The 23,852-nt window shown below is 39.7% G+C and overlaps 1 protein-coding gene across 5 annotated transcripts in view; it reads right to left on the bottom strand.

Moving 5' to 3' along the window:
- The window catches only part of EPB41L4A (erythrocyte membrane protein band 4.1 like 4A), a 181,512-nt gene that overhangs the window by 78,159 nt on the left and 79,501 nt on the right, over window positions 1-23,852 (bottom strand). For 4 of the 5 annotated variants that reach the window (XM_075932021.1, XM_075932019.1, XM_075932023.1 and 1 more), the window contains 5 exons: window positions 15,934-15,985; window positions 14,371-14,449; window positions 9,164-9,261; window positions 5,049-5,169; window positions 2,642-2,729 (listed from right to left, as the gene is read on the bottom strand). In XM_075932021.1, coding sequence (XP_075788136.1) covers window positions 2,642-2,729; window positions 5,049-5,169; window positions 9,164-9,261; window positions 14,371-14,449; window positions 15,934-15,985 — 438 coding nt within the window. Of the gene's footprint in view, window positions 1-2,641; window positions 2,730-5,048; window positions 5,170-9,163; window positions 9,262-13,008; window positions 13,090-14,370; window positions 14,450-15,933; window positions 15,986-23,852 lie in introns of those variants that run through there. The other variant, XM_075932024.1, reaches the window with a different exon arrangement.

Genomic DNA, 23,852 nt, shown 5'->3' with positions numbered 1-23,852 from the left:
GGGATGCCCCCCCGCCGGCTTCCCCCGAGGCTTTCAAAGCCGCGGAGGGGCTCCGGCGGGGGGGCAGCCCATGCGCGCCTGGGATGCCCCGCCGCCGGCTTCCCCCGAGGCTTTCAAAGCCGCGGAGGGGCTCCGGCGGCGGGGCATCCGGCGTACAAGACGACCCCCGATTTTTGGGGGATGTTTTTTAACATCAGAGGTCGTCTTGTACGCCGGAATATACGGTAAAAACTTAGAAATCTCACTATGAATTCGCACCATAATTTTCTTGGGTCAATCAGAACTGGACAAGAGTTAAAATGACTGCTAGGAGTGACCCAGTAAAGTTCTGTACGGCATCCAGTTGTGATGCTGGACAGACGCCAGCCATATGTTCTCTCAGTTTTCAACAACACATGAACTTGTGTCCCTTTGAGTTACAGGGCTCATGTACATTTCTAGCATTATAACCCTTTGTTTCTTCAGGGAGCTCCTTTATGTTGGGTTCTACTTTTGGAAGCATTTGCTAAGGAAAATGTAATGACATTTTTATCTGAATTCAAATTTTGTTGCAGAATGAGCAAAAGTTACTCCACCCCTGTGATGCCTGCCCATTCCCAGTTAGCAGTGACTGCAGCTAGTTGTCCTCTTTTCTTCTCACTATCAAAGAAACGCCTTTGCAGCTACTGAGCTCAATGAGCAAGGCTGGGAGTGGAAACAGGCCAGATGGACTATTCCAGATGATGCAGATGAACTAAAATTGCTTCCCGCCCCGTCCTCTGTCCACCAGCAGCAGAGAATTCAGCCATGACCCTCTAGTCCAGTGGCTCCACTGTTGGCTAAGCTTCCTACTCATTCCCTTCTATGATAACATTGTGGCAGGTCTCCACTTCCACAATGTGAAGAGGATTGGAAACAGAAGAGTAAAAACATCCTGCCTCAGTAGGGCAAAGACTGTGCCACTATCCAGGCACGGTCCTCCTAAATTTTGTCTCTATAAATTGTCACTATTGTCCTGGTATATCCCACTATACTGAAGGCTCTATAAAGACTAGACATCTTAGAGCACACAGCTGCTCACAGAGACAGGCTATGCAGCAAAAATACAAGAGAAATTAGTTAATTTACCTTTTTAGCAGAATATGGAGTAGCCACATTAGTCCCAGACCAGCAAAGTCTGCATCATAAAGATGTCAGTCACAAGATCAAATGACTGCAGAAAGTGAATTTAACGAAGTAAAATTCTGAATTGGGAACATGCAGATGCATGTCCTCCCTGAATTTCTGTACCACTGTAATTTCACTGAGTTAACTAACCTTCAAGACTATTCATAGGGAGCTTATTTATAGTGTAGATACCTTAGGGTAGGGACAATGTCCTTGGATAGGTTAGCATTTAGTACAATGGAGTTTCAATTCTGAATGAGAGCTTTTGGCACTGTTGTAATATAAATATTAAATAGTAGTAATATTAATCAATGGCTAGATTCAGATGGCCAGAGTACAGATTGCAAAGACACATTACAATGCGTTCTCCCTACTCATTTGTGGATCTTTGTGTACAACTCAACAAGACTGAGCCAAAACAAGCTTCCCAGGCTAGGCAATTTTGATACGCTTAACTTGGCAGTGCATAGAAAACTGTTCCATTAAGTGTCTCAGCTTCCTTTAGCAGAAGGGGCCATGATACCTCATAGGCATTGATTCCAAAAATAGTGGCACAATCTGTGATTTAGTAACAGAGAAATACTTCATCCAGTAAGCTATGCAATTTTCAGCAAATTACATAATTAATCTTTGAAGAGTTTCGTAGAATTTTCTTTTGAACAACTTTTCACAGTACAGTACTGAAATTTAAATCAGCTAACTTTAAATTAGCAAAATGTTTCTATTAAAGTTCCACAATTTAACTTATTTTCATAGTTTGAGATATTCTTTTGTTTTAAAAATGCCATATGTTCAATTATTGAAACAAAATAATTTTAATTGCCAAGTAAACTGAGCACTGTAGCCTTCAGGTAAAAGCTTGAATCCTGGCATACATACTATTTCATAATACAGATGGAAGAATCTTCTGAGGGCATGAAAAATATGAAATGTTGCATGTTTTTGCAGAGAGATTTTTAAAACATGCCCTGGCTCTTTAATAACCTTCACACTAAATACTAAAATAAACCTCTGAAGTCTCACGCACTCCTACCCCAAATCAGGTATTCATTATCTTTTTTTTTTTTGGCGGTGACTTTGAAGCCTTTTCAGTGCTCTCTCAGTTTATTGCATTATTTTCATATTCCTGTCTGAACACAGCAATTATAACTCTCTTTTATCTTCTTCTGACAATTATATTAACGCTCTTAAATTTGTAACCCATATTGTTAGCTCAGCACAGTTAACTGTCTTTCAGAGGGAAATAAAATCACATTCTTTCATTCAAAACCCATTAGGCTTCCTTAGATATAAACTGAGTTAGTTCATATTGTTCATAAGTACTTTTTTCTTGGACTTTTTAAATTTGCTTTTTTAAAAAAAAATACCACTTGTTTACTAAGTAGTATAACAACAGCTTTCCATTTCAGTTTAAAAGATTTTTTGTAATGCCATCAAATTTAAACTACTTAGCTTCAATTAAAACTTACATACTTACATACAATTAAGTACTTACATAGACAGGATGGAGATCTACACCATACATTTCCAGCGATTTGGCCACTCCTAAGTAATTCAGTTCTGCCTCAGCAGGCACCTGACCCCTGTAAACAGAATAATGAATAAGAACATTGCTTCTCAAGCCAATGCTACAGTAGTTGTTAAAATAAATCATATTAACAAAGATTGTTGAATAAGTATGCAGTGCTTCCTTGGTATTGACTTAGACCTTCATTCTCTCCATGGCACTGTGCTCCTACTTGCTCCACATAAAATGGGGTCCAGCTTTCACTTGTGTACGTTACCTTCTATATTAAATTTTAAATTTATGTTAACTACAGTGGCAAAACCTTTCCCTGTACACCTGCTGTGAGCTCTCAAAAATATTCCTGCTGTTGTCCCAAAAATGCTTCACAGCATTCATCATCAGGTCTAAAAAAAAAGGTCTTATTTTAAATAACTATATCATTACTAATAAATTAGCAAGAGACACACCATTTAGGGAATGACTTCCTTATAGCAGTGCAAAAGCTGGCAAATACCATGAAGAAGAAATCAAGGATCTCATGAGGTCAGATAAGATACTCACTTGTCAATAAAGATCTCCCAAAAGAAAGTCAGGCACTCTGGAAACCTTAACTTTCTCCTGCAAAAGCTCAGTTTGGAGTTGGCTGTATGATCATACCACAAATCATCTGTAGGAAACCAATTGTCCTTCTCCATGCAAATATCACAGCAGCAACCAGCTATTTTCACTAGTTATATACCATGGAAAAATTAATGGAGAAAAATAGAATCCTAGGTATGTATCTGACACCAGGGAGCAGGGATTTATTACTTTGCATAAAAATATGAGTCAAACCCCTAAATAATGTATACAACCTCAATGTTTATTTGTACTCTTCCTTTAATATCCACATAGAGTCAATATACTCAATAAGGCTCTTCACTGTAAGGCTTAGAGAGGTAGCTATGTTAATCTGTATCTGCAAAAACAATGAGGAGTCCTATGGCACTCTGGAGACTAACAGATTTATTAGGGCATAAGCTTTCATGGGTAAAACTCACTTCATCAGATGAATTGGAGTGAAAGTTACAGAAGCAGGAATGTATATATAAGGGAGAAGTTTTTTGTGTTAATGAAGCTAATCAAGTCAGGTGGCAGTGGGTCATCCACAGCATCTGGTATGGAGATGTAAATTTCCAGAGAAGAGAAGTTGCCTTTGTAATGTGTTAACCATTTGAGATCCTTATTCAATCCTAAATTGTCTTGAATTTGCAAATGAATTCCAGTTCAGCTGTCTTTTTACCAAGCACTGTCTCTCCATTTTGCATCCCATGTTGAGGACTACATACATAGTCCTCAACAAATAATAATAGTTACCCTCCCCTTAAAAAGGAAGGTTCAGCAAACTGGCAAGCACCCCATTATCAAAGGACAAATGTTGGGGGAAGGGCTCGCCTCTATATATCTGAAGGAGGTTAAAACCTTCTCCTATTAAGCAAGACACTAAAAATGCCAACCAGCAGAAACCACTAGTTGTAAGGCCCTACCTGGAATGTATCAAATTATGTATTTTTAATACAACAAAAGCATCATGGTATCAATACCTACATACAAGAATGTTACTCTTTTCAGATGACCCTTTAATACCTCAAACAACATTAAGAAGGAGACCCAGCGGAACAGTCATAAAAGCACCTTGCTGATCAGATCTTACTCAATAGGTAAGTGGCATTTCATGTACTGTGTATTGGGTAATAACATCAGAGAACTGCATGCTTACAAATATAAAAAGGCACTTCATTAAGAAAAGTGTTTAGCATTCAACATATGTACATAGTCTAACTTCCTGTGTCTTCTCCAAACTCTTCCCTCGTGCAATCTTCCTCTGTATTCCATGGACGTTGCTACATGCGTGATTCTATTACAGTAGCAAATGATTTGGCAAGGAAAAGGAAGTCCATTGTATTAAGTGCTGTACGTACACAGGTCAAAGGAAGAAGGGTAACAAAGGTACAGGGAAATTAAGTGATTAGCCCAAAATTACGCAAGTTGTCTATAATAAAGCTGAGAACTGAATCCAAATTTCTTGGATCCCAGCCCAGTTTTCTTAACCATAAAATACTACTTTTAAATCCTCCCATTGCAAAATTCAGAATGGATAATCTGAACATTTCTTTTTATTTTTGGATTTTTTTTTTTTTTTTTACCAAAAGGTATCCAAAGTACCATACTATTCTAATTATCTCTATTTTAGATTTCTGACGAGCATAAAAAGGTGTTTCATGTCACTAGCAGTTTCTGCAGATCTTCATTTTGCTATGATAAACTTAAGTGACAATATACTATACCAGTTCCTTTTTTCTTTCTACTTACTACCTATGATTTCACATGCAAAATAACAAAACTAAATTCTTACATCAGAGTTTTGTGTATCCGTTCTATTGCATCTTCCAGTTCTTCCTTCTGGTCTGGAACAAATCGGTATTCTGAAACATAACCTGCAGTGTGCTTATATGGATCATAGTCTCCCAGCTCAGCTATTACACGAAAGAAAAACAATTGTCAGAAGTTTCAAACATTTTCACTTTACTCAAAAGAGATACTGTCTTACCCGCTTGCATATGTGTCTGCACCTTTTCTCAACGATGAGCTCAGCACTCAATATGTAAAAGAGAACTACTTTTTCTTATTGGAAAGGAAAAATCCATGACAATGTTTGACCTTGATTTTAGTTTATGAAAAAAGCAACATAGACAAATTCATGCAACACTAGAGGAGCATTTTCCTTAGTAACATGCTGTTTTAAGACGAATGGAAGGTTCAAAAGCTAAGCAATATATGAAGTTAATCATCTCTGCAGAACTGAAATTAATTTAGTTTATGATGCATCTGAAATGAAAAGGTGTGCTGAGACCAGTTCTTAGAAGATGTGTAACCATATAATAAAAACAAACATTAAAATGAGCATTAACTGGCACCCTTATTGAGAATCATAGCAGAGAAGTCAAGGACTCAATGAGAATGGAGATGTAATTATCCTGTCAAGGTTAGAGGCAGTCCTTTCAGAAAAAAGCTGGAATACCTCTGGGTAAATAGAAGATTTCCATTTCCAGTTAATTTCAAAACACTTCTTGAACACTAAATTCACTTTAAAAATCAATATAATTTATTTAAAAGAAGTGTGGGGACTTTATTTTAAAATTTAAATGATTATGCGTCGTAACGTAATTGTTTTGGAGTCCTCAGGAATTTGCACATACAAGCAAAAGTGGCAAGACGAGACAAATTATTTGTCTGATGAGCCAAAATCATATTTTTATTCTGGCAAACAGCTGTATATCAAGTGCATATTTTAATCAGGCCTCAATTGTACAATTCTAATTTACACTGCATAACATTTAGGGTATGTCTACACTACAGCGCTAATTCGAACTAACTTAGTTCGAATTAGTTAATTCGAACTAAGCTAATTCGAACTAACGCATCCAGACTAAAAAACATGTCCACATTAAGTGGACCCTGAACCAGGGTTAAGGATGGCCGGAAGCAGTGCCGGCAGGAAACCAAATGAGGACTTAGAGCATGGAGCTGCTGCCTCAGGCTAGCCAAGGGCTGTGCTTAAAGGGACCCGACCCCACCCCGGACAGACAGTTCTCAGGGGTGCCCTGCTTGCAAAGCAGTCCTGGCTTGGAGTGCCCACACTGGGAACATCACACCACTCGGCCATCAGACCGGCTGCACTTGCCGCAGGCTGCCATCTGGGGAGAGGGGGCAATTGGGGGGCTGCAGGAGAGCTTCCACCCCCAGAAGCCCGCAGAGCCAGCCCAGTCCTCCCCATCGGGAGCTCGTACCCCATTCCTCCCTCACTTCCTTCCACTTACCCTTCCCTAGCCCCCCTTCCTGATGTACAAAATAAAGAAACCGTGTGGTCAAAAACAGAATCTCTCTTTATTGAACAAAACTCGGGGAGACTGGGAAAAGGAGGTGGGAGAGGGGAAGAGAAAGGCTGGGAGAGGGGAGGGCAACTAAAATGATCAGAGGTTTGGAACAGGTCCCATATGAAGAGAGGCTAATGAGACTGGGACTTTTCAGTTTAGAAAAGAGGAGACTGAGGGGGGATAGGATAGAAGTCTATAAAAGCATGAGTGGGGTGGAGAGGGTGCATCAAGAAAAGTTCTTCATTAGTTCCCATAATAGAAGGACTAGAGGACACCAAAGGAAAGGAATGGGTAGCAGGCTTCAAACTAATAACAGAAAGTTGTTCTTCACAAAGCAAAGAGTCAACCTGTGGAACTCCTTGCTGCAGGAGGCTGTGAAGGCTACAACTAGAACAGAGTTTAAAGAGAAGTGAGATCAAGTCATGGAGGTTGGGTCCATGGAGTGGTATTAGCAAGGAGGTAGGAGTGGTGTCCCTGCCCAAACTTTGTGGAAGGCTGGAGGGGGATGGCACGAGACAAATGGCTTGGTCACTGTCTTCGGTCCATCCCCTCCAGGGTCCCTAGGGTTGGCCTCTGTCGGCAGACAGGCTTCTGGGCTAGATGGACCTTTGATCTGACCCAGTACAGCCATTGTAAGCTCAGGGCTCAGGGTCGGGGGTCTCAGTAGACCACCTTGATTTTCATGCACACCTGCTCCTCGGTGGCCAGGCTGGCAGCTCTCCTGCCCTAGATGGCCACTTTCCTGTGCCTAGTGCGGAGGTCGTGGACGAGGTCCACGATGTCCGCACTAGACCAGGCAGGTGTCCGCCTCTTGCGGTCCCGGGCAAGCTCCCGGGAGCCGCCAGCCTGATCCCGGGAAGAGGGGGAAGGCTGGGGGGCATCGGGTGGCTGGCTCGAGCCGTGCCAGGTGCAGGGTCTGCTGGCTGGGTGCTGGCAGGCTTCACCTGGCACAGACACCGTAGCCAGCCCATGCCCCTTTAAGGGGTCCGGGGCCGGGAGGTGGGCAATAGAGTTTCCCTGGTGTTGGCCAGAGTGGCCACCAGGGAAACCTGGGGAGGGCTATCCTCCCACTAGTTCGAATTAAGGGGCTACACACCCCTTAATTCGAACTAGTAAGTTCGAACTAGGCTTGGTCCTCGTAGAATGAGGTTTACCTAGTTCAAACTAAGCGCTCCGCTAGTTTGAATTAAGTTCGAACTAGCGGAGCGCTAGTGTAGCGCCCATCAAAGTTAATTCAAACTAACGTCTGTAGTGTAGACATACCCTCAGTGAGTAACCCCTCTGAAATTAATGGGGCTTTTTGTAAGTGCTACTTAACATGTGTAAATGCAGTACCATTAGACCCTCAATGAGACAGACTCCTCAGATGGCCAGCCTTATTGGAGGTTCCCAGACAAATCCACTGAAGCCATGGACACTACTATGCCTCTTCATATGCCATGATGTCAGTGCCATAAATCATAATGAAAAAATCTCATAAAATATCAGATCATTTTTGTTTTGTTTTGGGATTTTATTTTTTTATGTATTAGTCTTGTCTCCAAAACAAATGCTTGTTCTGACCAGCAGATATAAAAGAATTCCCTTCCCCTAAATTATGAGTTTTCTATGCAAAGTTCCCAAGGAAAATATCATAAATCCATATGATATCCCTGACAGACAAATTTTACATTTGGATATCTAATGAGCAAACTCTTATTTTTTTCTTACTTTCAATTACTCTTGAACCTCTTTAATCCAGCAACCCTGGGAAACATGAGGGCATGAGGAGGGTGGGCATGGGACCCTTACCTAGCACTCCACGTCCCCACTACTCCAAGACACACACAAACCCATCACTATGAGAGGAGCAGAGAAAAGCCTACAGCAGAGTGCATCACTGCGCTGTCAGAACCCCAGCTGAGAGGGAGGGGAGTAGCAGCACAGACCCCCTGCCAGGGTCCATACCATGGGTGTTCCTGAATTCGGGACACCCAGAGTACAGAGGTTACAGTGTAATGTCAAGTAGTCAATGCTTGCTCTAGCAGATCTATGGGATATACTACCACTCATAAAATAGGCTTCTCATGTGCATGCCAATAAGTGAAAATGTAGGATTTTTATGCTTCAAGTCTAAACATATCTGTCCTCTTCATTCTCTTTAATTGACATACTGTGGCTTTTTGCAGGACTGCATCATTTGGATGATCAACGGGTTTGTGTGGAGACTGCTGCCAGCCCTTCATATCTACATATTGTTTGATAAAATAGAAGATATGCTATAAATAATATTGAGTTGTAGAGATACCCTGACATAATATTTTCAAGCACTAATTGAAAATTCTCTTGTGGACACTCTCAGTAACTCAACCATCAATAACTGTCAGACATTTCAGAAGAGAGTCCATAGTATTGTCATTTAAAATGCATGAAATTGGTTCTATATAATCTGTCCTGAAGTGTCATCTATTTATAATTTTCCTGTTAGTGATTGCAATTTAATTTTCTAAACTAATTTACAAACACTTAGATTAAAGTCTCTATTTACTGGCAGTACCTGGAATAAATCATAATATCAAAATAAACAAGTTATCGGTTCAATAGAAGAACTCACACTGAATTGCATATGCACCCAGCTGAGCTGCAATGTTGATGGGACAGGGCATGCGACCTTGTAAAACATCTTGCTTTACCTGCAAAAAAAATTGATATCTGAAACAGAGAGAGAAAACGAAGTTGTTAATTCAACATTAAGGATTCTGCTTTCAGGGTTTTGGTTTTTTTTAAGGCCTCTAGCTTAACTTAAAGTGACATGGTCAACTCAAAAATCACATTTGCATCTTCTGCAATTTTTTATTATTAATGTTCAAGTAACATCTACGATTATCATCACTGAAATCTTGGAGGAGGAAAAAAACTCTAGTTTTCTAATTTGTTTACTTTGTGCATTTGATAGCACATTGTGGTTCACTAATTTCCCTAGAAAGAGGAGTGTGGGATTTTCAGGTAGGAGAGAGAAAACATTTTAAAATCAAACAGGAAATTATTATTGTAAATCCAAGCAAGGGACAAATTGTTAACTAATGGAGCAGAACAAAGGAGAGACAGGGCACAACCATAAGATACTCCCTCACTGTCTGGTGTGGGCTTGTAATGGGGTCTATAAACCCCATACCTATCACAGACAGAGTGAGGAGGTTAGTCTCTCCCACTGACCAGCAAGCAGCTTGATCACAACCCCAAGCAGCTGCAAGTCACAGAGTCAGACATTCACAGCCATAACCAATAAAGGAAACAGAGCCTGCTGTAAGAGGAAGAGTGCAGAGAGAAGGAAAGGGAGGTGCTAAGGCCTGCAACAGCAAGGTGGTGACAGCTTTGCTCCAGGCTGCCTCCAAGAAAATAGCCAGGAGAGTGAATGAGATGGCAAGGTCAAGAAGTGAAGGTCTGACAGACTCAACTGAAGGAGAGGGCCCAAGAGCAAGCAAAGGAGGGTAAGTCAGGAAAAGCCCAAAAGGCGTTGACAGGACTATACATACCACAGCTACCAAGCATGGGAGGAAAAGCAGACACCACCAGGTCACTATATCCCCTTCCTCTACTTGCAGGCGGGCAAGAAGTAAGGCATGGCTGTCTCCTAATGCTCCAACCAGATGGATTACATAACTGTGTTAATACACAGTACTTCCCCACCAGGGCAGGAGCAAACCAGGAAGGTAGATTGTGACTGTCAATCTGCTTCCAAATTTGCCTGCAGGGCAGCACAATGTACTTTCCCTCACAGGACCCATGGTAAAGCCAAAACTGAGCACAAAATGAACAAGAGTCGGGGGGAAGGGCAGTAATAGAAACAACTTTTAAGAATATTTTTAAATTGACATAATTTTAAGATGCGTCCTTTTAAACTTTGATATTGCCCTAGAGTCACAAAATATATTGTATACAACTTCCTTAATCACAACTGCACACATCAAGTATACATATGATAAACTGCTCACACAGGTAGGTATAAATTAAATGAGAGTATTTGATACCTTGGGCCCTGTTTAGGATATGAATACTGAATTCCTTGTGAAACAACAAGAACAAGAGAGAGGATAAAAGTAACAGCAGGTAAGAAAATAAGTTATCTACTTTGTTTTTTCAGTTACTCTAATTCATTTAAAGGAAATATTTTAAAATGTGATTTATACAAACCAGATATACATCATTCCATATCACATCATACTGAAAGAATATGAGAGAGTTCTTACAAGAACAACTGTTAAAAGAACTTTTATACAAGCACAAATGGTCATATGTATAAACCAAACTTCCCTTATTCAGGAACTCATTTATTTTACACAGCCAAATAACTGCATTATACGGTGTTGCTAAATTTATGTTGTATTTATTATTGCCTTATTATTCTTTTTGTAAATATTTGGTACTTTCTGTGTGTTCATAGCAAATTAATGAAATATGTTTGTCTAGGGGCAATCTAGAAATTGCAAATTACATGGCAAATAGTCTTTGCATTACTTTGTTAAGCTCAAATAAAAAGTGGCCGTATTGAACAACATTTCAGTACTATTTAATTTGGGATCCATCCAGCCGCAATGAGCTTCTTTTGCTGATAATCCCCACAAACACCATTGGCATTCCAGGATATACAGCTATGCCATTTGCACCCTATTTCAACAGTGCTGTCCATCCACGAAAAAACACAGCTTCTCCTTCCCAGAGCCAAATGCCTTATATCGTGAGAAGACTCACTGCAACGGTAACAGGGAACAGTGAGCAAGCTCATGGTTGCGCCTTAGCATTCTAACTAGCAGGCAGACTCTTATTTGGATGAATTATGGAGGAGAAATGTAAAATGTCTCGGAGCTCACAACATATCTCTTGGCTGACATACTGGAGATGAAGTTCACTTCCAATATACATCTCCTCCTCTCAGCATTTCCAGAAGTTGTACAAGACTGAATGTGTAGCTTGCTGCACAACCAGTGTCTAGATTCTACAGCTTGCCAGGATATGGATATTTTCAGACCCTGAGTTCTGAAAAGCATAATTTTAACTACCTCACATTTTCTTTATACATCTCTATCCTCAATGTTAGCATAAAAACACTCATATTTAAGTACATGTTGGCACCATTGATTTGCCTCCATCCTTCACTTCAAAATGTTAACTCCCTGGCTCTACATACAGTATAATATACATACAATTTAACACTGCATGTTATTGCCAGCATATGATAGATACCATTCAGTCTGGGGACAGTATTTACAAAGGTGATAGATTTTGGAACTAGATCTGACAATGTATGGTTACATATCATCAGAGAAAAATTATTTAAAACTAGACATCATATTCTCTATAAAAAGAAATGTAGGTCTAAAAGTAGGGGGGCAATAAATACCAATTATTTTGTTCAGATGCAAAGCTAGTGTGATGGAAAAATAATATATTTTGAATAATTACTGAGATATAAACTAATACAAAAGGAAAAACTGGAGGTTGCATCTTAGTGTCCTTATATGTATACGTATGTGGGTTTGAGAGAGAAATAGTTTAATGGTGCAATTTGCCATCATTAGCACCTCTGCCTCCTATGAAGTGATGATGCTCCTAACTCCCACTGAAGTCAGTGAACAATAGCAGTACTTAGTTCTTTTCAAGATCAGGCCACTAGTCCTAACTTGTATCTCAACTACTCACCATATGGTCTGCTAAATTGTTTATGCATAGATAACAGTGTCTAAACATTGCTTGAGAAAATACACCCAGGAGAGATTAGTAACAACCATTCAGCATCTATAGACCACATCAATTTCTGGTCTAGAGAGATTATTAATCTGATAGGGTTTTACTATTCAAAACAGAATAGTATAATGAAACAGAAGTATTAGCATAAGATAGCAATAGGGTACATACAACTGTACATAAAAGGGAAAAGTCAGTGATCCATATTCCACAAATAATATAGGTAACAGTGGCAAAACACTGGAATCACGTACCTATGTTTGAAAATTATCACAATAAAGAAAATAAAATTGCATTATTTGCTTCTAGGTAGAATGTGATTCTAGCATAAGTATTCTTTTTGGAAATGTATCTATTTCCTACAAGGTTTAAGGTAAAGAGCCCAGAGCAATAAAGGCTCAAATAGTTTGATGACACTTGATTATGCAGATTCTTGGATGTGTACTACTGAAGATTGAAATTACAAGCTTAATACTGTCCTATGCCCGCCTCCCCTCTTACTTTTAAAAAGTACAAATTTGTGTGAGCAAACATATTGCACACACAACAGAGACTCACTACAAATGCACCGTACATGCCAAAAAGCTTTTTGCATAGATTTTTGAATGTAATAAGCAGTGCAAATCATTAACTGACCTTAATGTAAGCAAAATTAATGCACTTTTTGAAAAAATTAGCCTCAATTGTCATTTCATAGATATGAATCCAACCTGCCTCCAGAGTAGGAATCACAGCAGGCTCTGTTGCTGGAGTTCTCTTCCCAGGGCCATCTTTTCCCCCTGTGAGCAGGGTTGAAAGTGGTTCTGGAAAAGTACAGGAAAACTATATCAAACTTTCGGGGCAGACGGGGCATTACACTGCAACTAATTTGTGCTTTTTCACTGCATAGGGTCTTCATAGGATTAGTTATTCCTAGTTCAAGATAAATCTTGTTAAATTGGGAATGCCTGTTATTATGAGGGGAAAGTAATGCAAATATGGTAAAACATTCTTAATATAGTAGTACAGGAAAAATATTTTTCCTTATTTTTCACTATTTACTACCTCAGCCTAGGATGTGAAAATTTGTGTGCATATTGCAATGAAGTTTTCCATGTCATGTTCCACTTGAGCACAAATGTGGACAGGAAGAGAGGAACATTTTCATGCAAGTCAATGCACTATATCCACCTAAATTACTGTAGTCACTTGAATACCAAAGGTCTTTGTAAATCAGAAATAAACTGCCTGAGATCTTTTATACAATAGATAAGCTTGTGTGTGTATGTTTATGTGTGCATACTTCTACACTGGGTAAAGTGTGAACTGTTATTTAAATGAATCAAATGTTATTTCACTTTTCCACATCTTTGCATATTTTTCAAGGGATAAGAAGAAACACCTCTTTAAAAATAGTTTGGCAATTTAAGCTATGGCCAATTAAATGGAAAGCACATATTTTCTACAGACGTATTTGGATATACAATATGGGGAGAGGTAATCTAAAACCTCTTTCTAAAAGCATATCCATCACAACTATAAAGCCAAATGTGACAATACATTGCTTAAAAAAAGAAAAATTCTTAACAATCCATATAAAACTCTGACACCTGCCAGTTTAATCTGATTCTTTCAAACAGAGGATGGTATTGAACAATGAACATAAGAACAGCCATACTTGGTCAGACCAACAGTCCATCGAGCCCAGTATCCTGTCTGCCAATACCAGATGCTCCAGAGGGAGGGAACTCAACAAGTAATCCTCACGTGATCCCTCCCCTGTCACCTACCTCCAGAGAACAGAGGCTAGGGATACCATTCCTACCCATCCTGACATGAAGCTATCTTGCTCTTTGAGCCCTGTTAAAGTCCTAGCCTTCACCACATCCTCTGGCAAGGAGTTCCAGAGGCTGATTATGTGCTTCATTTCAGTTTTCTTACACACACAGGTATGTGAGCAAAAAACAAAATAAAAAACCCAAAGCAGCAGCATGCACCTGCAGATATGTGATTACAATCTTAATTTTACTAATTATGATTTCACATCAGTGCCTCATACGCATATCACCAGTATTTAAACAACACGAAATAGTATACCTGGTTATTTCTTCCTTAAGTTTGCATGGATCTTCTGCATAGAATTTAACACCAAAATATAGAGTATATGGTGGCCCAGCTAAGGGAAAGAGAGAAGAATTCATTTTTGCATTGTATATTTATTAAAAGAATCATGGATTACAGGAGAGCTATTAATCAGTTCTACGGACTTATACACCAATCCCCACCTCTCCACATAACCCCAGAGTGAAGTTCCAAATGGACTTCTCACGGAATCTCTTTTCCCTTTTCAGAATATAAAAAGTTTGTTGGAACAGGAACATTTTTTATGGTTATTGCTTTTTTTTCTATTTGTTTGTGAATAGAACACTGTGTCCAATGTGAGACATTCTGCATGATAAATAACTGAATGTATAATTTTGCATTATTTACCTAGTAAAATATTTTGAATTTTGTAATTTACTTTTTAAAGTTTTAGCTCTCCAAGAAGATCCAGTAATTCAATCTTACAATTCCTGTTATGATCGTATTTATTCCCACACATACATCCACTGACTTTAATCAGTGTCCAAGTGACTTCAGAAGGACAATGTGTGATATTAAAAAGAGACATGGTAGCAACAAACTGCAGAATTGTGCTCAATTCTGCAAATACTTGACACTAGGAATTATGTTTATGATGATGTATAGTCCCACTGACCTCTCAGATACTTGGAAATAAGTATATTTACACTTTTTTACAAAACAAATTGAAAAGCAGCTTTTGCTGCCAAGCCTATAATTCAGATGTCTATATTTTCCGTAAAACAGCTATAAGACTTTTCCGTCTCTGATGATAATTTAAAACTCTGCAGGCAAGCCTGTGTTAGGTAGTTATGAAGGTATTATCTGTTGCAAGCAAATCCTAAATGCACACTGTGGTAGATCAACAAAATTGCTGCTTATCAAACATTTTGTTTTAAAATATGAATGTATTTTTGTAACCTGAAGTCCTGCACATATAATCCCAGATTTCCAAAAGTACCCAGCATCCATAACTCAATGGGTAATGCTTGGTGCAGAGCACTTTTTAAAATCTGGCTGTATTATTTAGGATTTTATTATATTAATTATAAATATTTTTACAAGACATTTCCAGTTTTCCAATCAAGTAAAGTTATATTATTAACCTTTTCAAATAACATTTTAAATTATAGAATCTTTATCTTTGGTATCTAAAGAGTGATACCAACACATAAAAAGAACAGGCAAATTTGTGAATATGGACCTAATAGACAATATTTTTTCCACTTGTGGAAGGGAAAAAATTCAGTCATTTCATTTAGAAAGGCAGAAATTAAACAAGAACTATGCCATGTACCAGTCCTTCAATTATTCTAAAGCAAAGGTTAATCACGGAAAAGTTAAACCTTAAGTAAATGAAAGAAATTACATTCAAATGCATATATGTTTGATATGGCTATTAATTGCAATGTTGATACAGCTCAGGAAACTATGAATCTATCATGCCTCAAAAATGAAGGCCCATTACTCCGCGCATATGGTGTCCTCTGTCTCTTCATCTTCAAGTAACTGTTTATGAGGTTCAAGTGAAATACATACTGTTTATCAATTCCTTATGTTCTGCAAGGGTCTTTGCAGGATCCAGCCAGTACTGTGAGAATAAATAGGGAAATTAAGTCATTTACCACTGAACTCTATTAAAGATTAACTTCAAATTATACATTTATATATTAATGATTTCCCCCCAAATATACTACAAGTGAAATACAAATAATTGTGTTAACTATGAGGCACAATGAATTTAGGGCTTAACCCAAGGCCAACTGAATTAAAAAAGAATAGACCTTTTGTCTTTATATTGGTAAAACACAGAAGTATTCCTAAAACTGTAATTCCCACCTGGAGAAGTGAAAAAACAGATTGACAGAGCCAAAGAAGTACCCAAACATGAACTACAGATAGTCCCCAACTTATGAACGAGTTACGTACCAAGCACTTGGTCGTAACTCAATCTGTTTGTATGTCGGACCCCATTCATTTCAATGGGACCGCACTGTTCGTAAGTGCAGATCGCATTCATAACTCGGGGCCACGCTTAATGGGAGATTGGTCGTAGGGACGAACGGTCATAAATCAATGCATTTGTACCTTGGGGACTACCTGTACTTCAAGACTCACCCAAAAGAGAAAACAACAGAATTCCACTTGTTATTACCTAGAGTCCACAACTCAAACCCATCTAATGCATTATACACAATCTATAACCCATCTTGGAAAATGATCCCTCCCTCTCAGAGACCTTGGGAGAAAAGCCTATTCTACATACAGACAACCCCACAACCTGAAACAAATTCTTTCCGGTAACCATGCCACACAACCATATCATAAGCATCCAGGAACCCAGCCCTGCAACCAGCCGCGGTGCCAACTCTGTCCACGTATCTATACAAGCAAATTCATCACCAGAGCCAACAATATAAGCTACCAAATCAAAAGATCATTTGACTGCACATTCAGTAATTTGATCGATGCCATCAAATGCCAGGAATGCCGCACTGCTAAATATACTGGACAAAATGGACAGTCCCTATGGGAAAGAAACGTGGACACAAATAAGATATAGGTAAAGGGAACATACAGAAACCTGCTGGGGAACACTTTAATCTTCCTAATTACTGTTTAAAAGATTTTCAAGTGACTGTCTTGTCCCAACCCATTTATACTAGCCAAACACACAGAGAGGTGTTGGAATTACAATTCATCGTCAAGTTCAATTCTCATGCTAATGGCCTCAATCGCGATGAGAGATGGTTGGGACACTATCAACCTAACATTCAATGAAGGTACAAACAGCTCTTTGTGTAGATTCCTGTGTTAGTACCCTTCCTATCTATTGCCTTTGATTCTTATCTGCTTCGTTTTAAGTACCCAATCTTCATGTGGTTACTGATTCCCAGTTCTCCCTTTCTGTTTTTCCCTTTCATATTTCCATACCCTCTGCTCCTCGTTCACCCCCGCCCCTTCTCTCCTATTTATTTTGTGTCTGCACATCCTAAACTCAAAACTCCGGTCATCTGTAAAAGAGGGCTGTGCCCACGAAAGCTCATACCACCGTCTACATGTTTTGTTAGTCTATAAAGTGTTACAAGACCATTTGGGTTTTTTTAAGTTTATCCTGTACAGACTAACTCGGCTACTACCTGAAGCTACTGGAGCTTGAGTAATTTTTTGGTGGTGGTTATGTGTATTACCAAGGCTTGACAAATAATGCAATCTACTCGCCTGTGGCAAGTAGATTGCAACCCAGAAGAGCCGGGTTGATGTGCGCATGCTGGACAGTTCGGCGAACCCTGTGTATTACTATAAAAATCTGAAGTGTTGCAGTCTGCAATCTGTAAATGAAAATCTATAACTCAGAGTAGAGGAAAAACACTGTATTGACACCCTGGGGAAGGCGTCCTAGTAGTGGAATGACACAGTCACTTTCACAGTCAGCAAGATTTCCAAGAGCCACTAAATCCATTCAATCTGCTGTACTCTATTACAGATGCTAACTAGGAATCTCAGCTAAAGCTGGCAGCCTTCAGCTTGACTCTTACTGCTCATAGAGCTTGTCCACATGGTGCTTTAGATCACACCAGCTGTTTGCACTTACTGGCACTTACCAGTGGTTAATGAACACCAGTGTGCAGCACTTATTGGCCCACATGCATGTTACTGTAGTATTGTCTGAAGTGAGGACTACAGTAGTTCATACTAGGGAACTTTAAGTGCACTCCAGCAAGGTCAATATGGAAAAATGCTGGTGTGCATTCAAATCTATACCCCAACTGGAACAGGCTACAGAGCAATGTAAACAAGTCCAAGTAAACCCTGTTCAATCAAAACTGACAGCTTTAGGGGGAAAGGGTTAACTCATTTGACTCCATGACAAAACTTCCTGAACAAAATAAAAGAAACCTTGCAGTGACTCCATAACCCTCCAAAAATAAAACCTTCATAAGTTTACAGCGAGAGGGAAGAAAAATGAACAAATCACTTGATAGATTTGTGCAAATATCCTGTTAGAGCTCTTGCACCATAAACAAACACCAATCTGAATAAATAAACTACTGATAAAATAACAAATAGATTGCAAACCAATCATTCAGACAGAAAAACTAGGCAATAAAGACTGTATAAAACAGAATACACTGCACTTTGACTTCAGAACTCTTCTCATACCAAAATTAGTACTCTGAGCCATAACACCACACACATATTGCCCCACTGGTTTGTTCAGCATGGACAGCTCTATGTTATACTGTAACAGACAATCTACAGTTTCAGTAGATTCAAAATCCAGTCACAGAACAATTATAAGAGTTCTCTTATTTCAGCAAACTCTATATTCCTCTATGAGTTTAGTTTTCAGGTTAATTAGGGGCATAGGACTAGAAGTGATTTCCTGGGCCATCAAGTCCAATCCCCTGCTATTGCAGGCAATCTCATTCACAAATGTATCAAACCCCATCTGAAAATTAGTTAGTTTGTCCCCCATAACTTTCTTCCTGGAACTTTGTTCCAGAATCTTGTTCCTCTGATGGTTAACAACTTTTTTCTAATCTCCAAGGTCTGTGAGAGCAGGGGATTGTCATCTTTAAAAAACCCAAACCCTCACACCTTCTTTTGAACCACTGGAGGTCTGGTGCATGTACTACTGATTCTTAGCTTGGATTTAAAAATTTGGCTCCACTATATATATTTAAAGCTACACCAGGTTAAACTCATGCAAAGCAATGTGGAGAGTGTGCAATAAATTCCATCTGTGCAGTGCATGTTATTTCCTAACTACCTTTCTTTAAACTAATGTAAAAATATGTTTTAAAGCTTCATGCCAGGTTTCTATGTAGGGTCAAATCTTGGTCAAATTCTCAAAATCTATTTGAAACAAAACATTAACTAGATTGAAATTTTCTCATTTGCTGTGGTGTCAATCACTGAAGTGACTGGAATCAGTAGACTTGTCCCCTGCCAGTACACAAAGCATCTGGAGCTCTAATCGTGCAGCTCAGATTACTATGAAATTGAAATATTTGCTTCACATGCAGTCTCTGCAGTACTGGGGCACACAATTTTTTGTTCCAATTCAGAGAGTCAGAGCTTTTGAAGCCAGAAGAGACCATTGTGATCATCCAGTCTGACTTGCTGCATAACACAAGCCCCAAGGCTTCCCTAAATTAAATCCTGCTTCATGTCCAAGAGCTGTGATTCAGCTAGAGCATATCTTTTAGAAACATATCCAATCTTATTTTAAAATATCCAGTGATAGAAACGCCAGCACAATCCTTGGCAAATTATTCCAATGGTTAATTAAACCCATTGCAAAAAACTGCATGTTACTTCTACTCTAAATTTGTCTAGCTTCAACTTTTAGCAACTGGCTCAAGTTATACCTTAGTTTACTAGACTGAAGAGCCCTTTATTACTGAGTTTCTGTCCCCCAAGTAGATATTTACCGACTTATCAAATTGAGCTCTTGGAGTTTCTCACTTCAGGTGTAGACATTGGAACTCACGACACTATACCAGAAGCAGTGGCACCAATGCCAAATGCAGAGGTAATAAAACCTCCCTACTCTTGCTCAATAGTCCCACATATAAACATCCAAGGATTGCCCACAATGTGACTCCAGGATCTCATGTTCATCAGGTTATCCATCATTATACACCAGGAGCCCACCCACCTAGCATCCAGGTTCACCCCTTTAGCCCTGGGTCTACTCCAGCCCTTGCACTTTTCCTGCTCCAACCATTTAATTCATAGAGACTCCTGGACAATCCTGAAGGGTTGGTAACCCTAGAAACTTCCACAGTATTCCAAGACTTACTAAACATTAACGATCCAAAAAGATCATTGCCCTTTTAAAGCTCTTGAATAAAAGTTATCTGAACATACTGCATTAATGTCTAACTTTAGCAGTTATTCTTTAACATTTTCCTTAATTATTGTTGCAATGGAGACAATTTCATCATCAACGTATGATATAAATAATATACCTAGCTTTCTCCCACAAGTACAAAAAAGCAATATTTAATGAGTAATTATGTATTTCCTGCATTATTATTGATATTTCTACTATTTACACTGCCAGTATTACTTTTGTTCCTAGTAGACTTTAAAAAAGTTTTATCTGTAACTCTGCTGGCAATAGATTACATCGTGTGTCCCCTTTTGCTTCCCTTATCAATTTTCTAGAAATTCTAGCTTCTATTTTGTATTCATTACTATCAACTTCCTCTTTTCTCCATGTATGTTATACTGAGGCATTTTAAAATCTGTTTTCACTTCCCTTCTAAGCCAGGTTAGTTTTTTAACCATCATAACCTTCTTTTTCAGGGCTGGTTTAAACTTATCTGAAAAAGACACCCCCTTGAGCAATGTAAGTTACATGCACCAAAGTGCATCCACACTGGGGATGTTAAATTTTGTGTAATCAGCTAATTAAATAGTCAATGGCTTGTCATACATTTAAAAGGAAGAGGCGTGGAGGGCGAGGGGGAACAGGCGTGAGCCAGGAATCAGCTGATTGCCGGCTTGCACACAGTCCCAGAAGCTGCACCTTTGCTTTTTAAATGTATTAAGCACCATCAGGATCTTAATACATTTAAAAAGCAGAGAAAGCAGAGGTGCAGCTGGGGGGACAGAAAGTGAGCCCGGACAGTTGATTTCCGGCTCACTCCCAGTCCCACCAGCTGCGCCTCTCATTTAAAACCAAGAGGTACAGTGTCTGGGACAAGGCACAATCTAGGAATCAGCTGATTCCCGGCTCGTGCCCAGTCCCCTGCTACGCTTCTGCCTCCCCTGCCCCTCCAGACGGAGCCAGGGGGAACCAGCTTTTAAGCCAGTTCCGCCCAGCACCAGCTCCTACCTTCCCTTGCTGCCTCTCCCTGATCAAGGCATCAAAGGGAGTGACTGGTCGAGTCACTACTTGACTACCCGATAAGCATATGCTTAACGGGAAGTCGATTAGTTGCTTACATCCCTAATCCACTCCAGTGCTATATTAGCTAATATTATATTGTTGATATAGCTCCCACCATTCATGAAGGTAGAATAATTATGCTGACAGAAGAGAGCATGGGCATATTGCATCTTCACCAGATGCACAACTGCACTAGTGTACCACTTAAGTGTACACTTGCCCTCACTGTGTGTCCTGTGTGTACCATGACTCAGGGGGCTCAAGCTGCTAGCCCTAAAGCTTCTAAAACCTGGTCATTTTCCATAAATGCTCCAAGAATGGCTTTCACAATCTATCTATTGAGTTTGATTTGTATCTGCTTAGGTTTAAGTACCCATTCTCCAGATACTTACTTATGCTCTGTCTCCCCGCCTCCCCCCTTCCCCTCTCATATTTATTTTGAGTGTTCACATCCCAAACTCATAACTCCGGTCATCTGAAGAAGTGGGCTGGGCCCACGAAAGCTCATGATACCATCTACATGTTTTGTTGGTCTATAAAGTGCTACCAGATCATTTGTTGTTTTTCTCACAATCATGATACTCCAGTCAGCACCTCTTGTTGACCTAAGACCTTTCCTTAAAGGAGACAGAACAGCAGCTGATTCACTACTCTATCCTTTATTGACATATGATTGCTTATCAGGTTCATGCATGCATATCAAACATGCATATAACTATTCTATATGGCATTTTAAAATCCATCCACTTTTTCCAATCATTTTACTCATGTGCATAAGCATTTGCAACATAAAGGATTTGGCTATCAATCATTGTAAGGTGAAAATCATTGATATCCAACATCACATGTAGACTGAACAATCTAGCTCCTATGAAAATATTTATCATGCCATAACCACATTAAAAATGAATTAGGAAAGAAGTATAGCTCAGCTGTTTTCCCAAGAATTTGAGATCAAAATACACATTGTACTGTGTGACAGTAATACCCTAAAACACAGATTTTCCATTCTAAGCAAAATTTTGTTACTTAGAAAGAGAAAAATACCATTTAAACATGCTAAGTTCTTTACGTCTCTTTTGTTTTATCTGTTCAATAGAGTCTATTAATATCCTTGTAATTTGGGGGTATTACAGCTGCTTCATTATCTATGGAGAATACATCAAGAAATACAACTTTACTCATATATACAAGCACATACAGCAGGGGACTAGGACACAGGGTTCCTGGCTTTTATTCCTATTGCTTTTGCTGACTTGCTGCATGACTGTGGCTAGACCATTTAGTATAGAGAGAGTTCAACCCCACAACTGCAGATCTGTGTCCCCTCTGCGCTATACGGCACAAGAAGAGCCATGCTACCTGGGCCTATGCTGCTAGTACATGTTCTAAGAGTGACTTCACAACAGAAGAGAAAAGTGCTTACCTTAATATTGAGTCATCATTAGTAATGGTAGGTACAGTACATGAGGTGCTGAGGGGTACAATCTGGCCAAATGTAAAGCACTGATAGGTTTCTTTTGGTAAAAGGACTTTTTATTATGGGGGAAATTAAAAATACTTCCTATGTTCGGTTGTTTAGCACTTTTCATTCTACCTTTTCTTTGAGAAGCTCTTATGTCCCAGTTCGCAGTAGACCTTTGCTATTTGGTAGGGGGAAATCCTTACTTTGTCTTGTGACATGCTATTCAGCTTTTATTGAGATGTAACTTGTGAAAAATTGCCATTTCCCTGCTCTTTCTTGTGCGTCTCAGAAAAAATGTTGTTGCCTTACAAAACAACAACTAATATAAACATCACAGGGCTAGCTGATGATACCACCAAACAGCAGCAGAAGCAACAGGGTCTACGCTAGGAACAACTGCAAGCTACTGAGGAAGCCATACGAGTATGGGGGTATGGGGAGACAGCATCTGGCTGAGTTTTCTCTGACTCCCAGTATAAGCACTTAGCCTAGCAGCTCATTCCCACACACATACAGGCAGTCCCCGGGTTACGTACAAGATAGGGACTGTAGGTTTGTTCTTAAGTTGAATTTGTATGTAAGTCGGAACTGGTACATATTGTAGGGGAAAGTCTAGCCAAACATTTCTCCAGAGCTCAGTTTTATTCTCCCACACCTCACTTCCCTCAGTCCTTTATTCTCAAGCTGAGGTGTCTGCTGAGGAAAGCCGCTCCGCGTCTCCCTGGTCTGCTGGGGGGGAGGAGGGCGCTAGCTTCGCGTCTCCCTGGTCTGCTGAGGGGAAGCAGCTAGTGCGGGGTTGCCTCACCCCGTTTGTAAGTAGGGATCCGATGTAAGTCGGATCCATGTAACCCGGGGACTGCCTGTACTGTCAGTGGCTTACAGTCAGCAGCCAGCCCAGTAGGATCCTCAGGCAGGGTCTGGGAAACTGACCAATGGAAGCTACCTGGGCCGTGCTTGTGTGCACATGCAACACACAGACCCCACCCCGCTCCAAAGGGGTGTGCTGTGCAGACACACACATGCTAGCCCCAACACCCAGCCGCTTTGAGCAGTGTGTGGGGGTGCTGCAGGCACAGAGCCTGTCCAAGG

This window comes from Pelodiscus sinensis, chromosome 6 (genome assembly GCF_049634645.1).
Source record: "Pelodiscus sinensis isolate JC-2024 chromosome 6, ASM4963464v1, whole genome shotgun sequence".
NCBI lineage: Eukaryota > Metazoa > Chordata > Testudines > Trionychidae > Pelodiscus > Pelodiscus sinensis.
The sequence above is the reverse complement of the archived record's forward strand: the minus strand, read 5'-3'. Positions and strand labels throughout refer to the sequence as shown.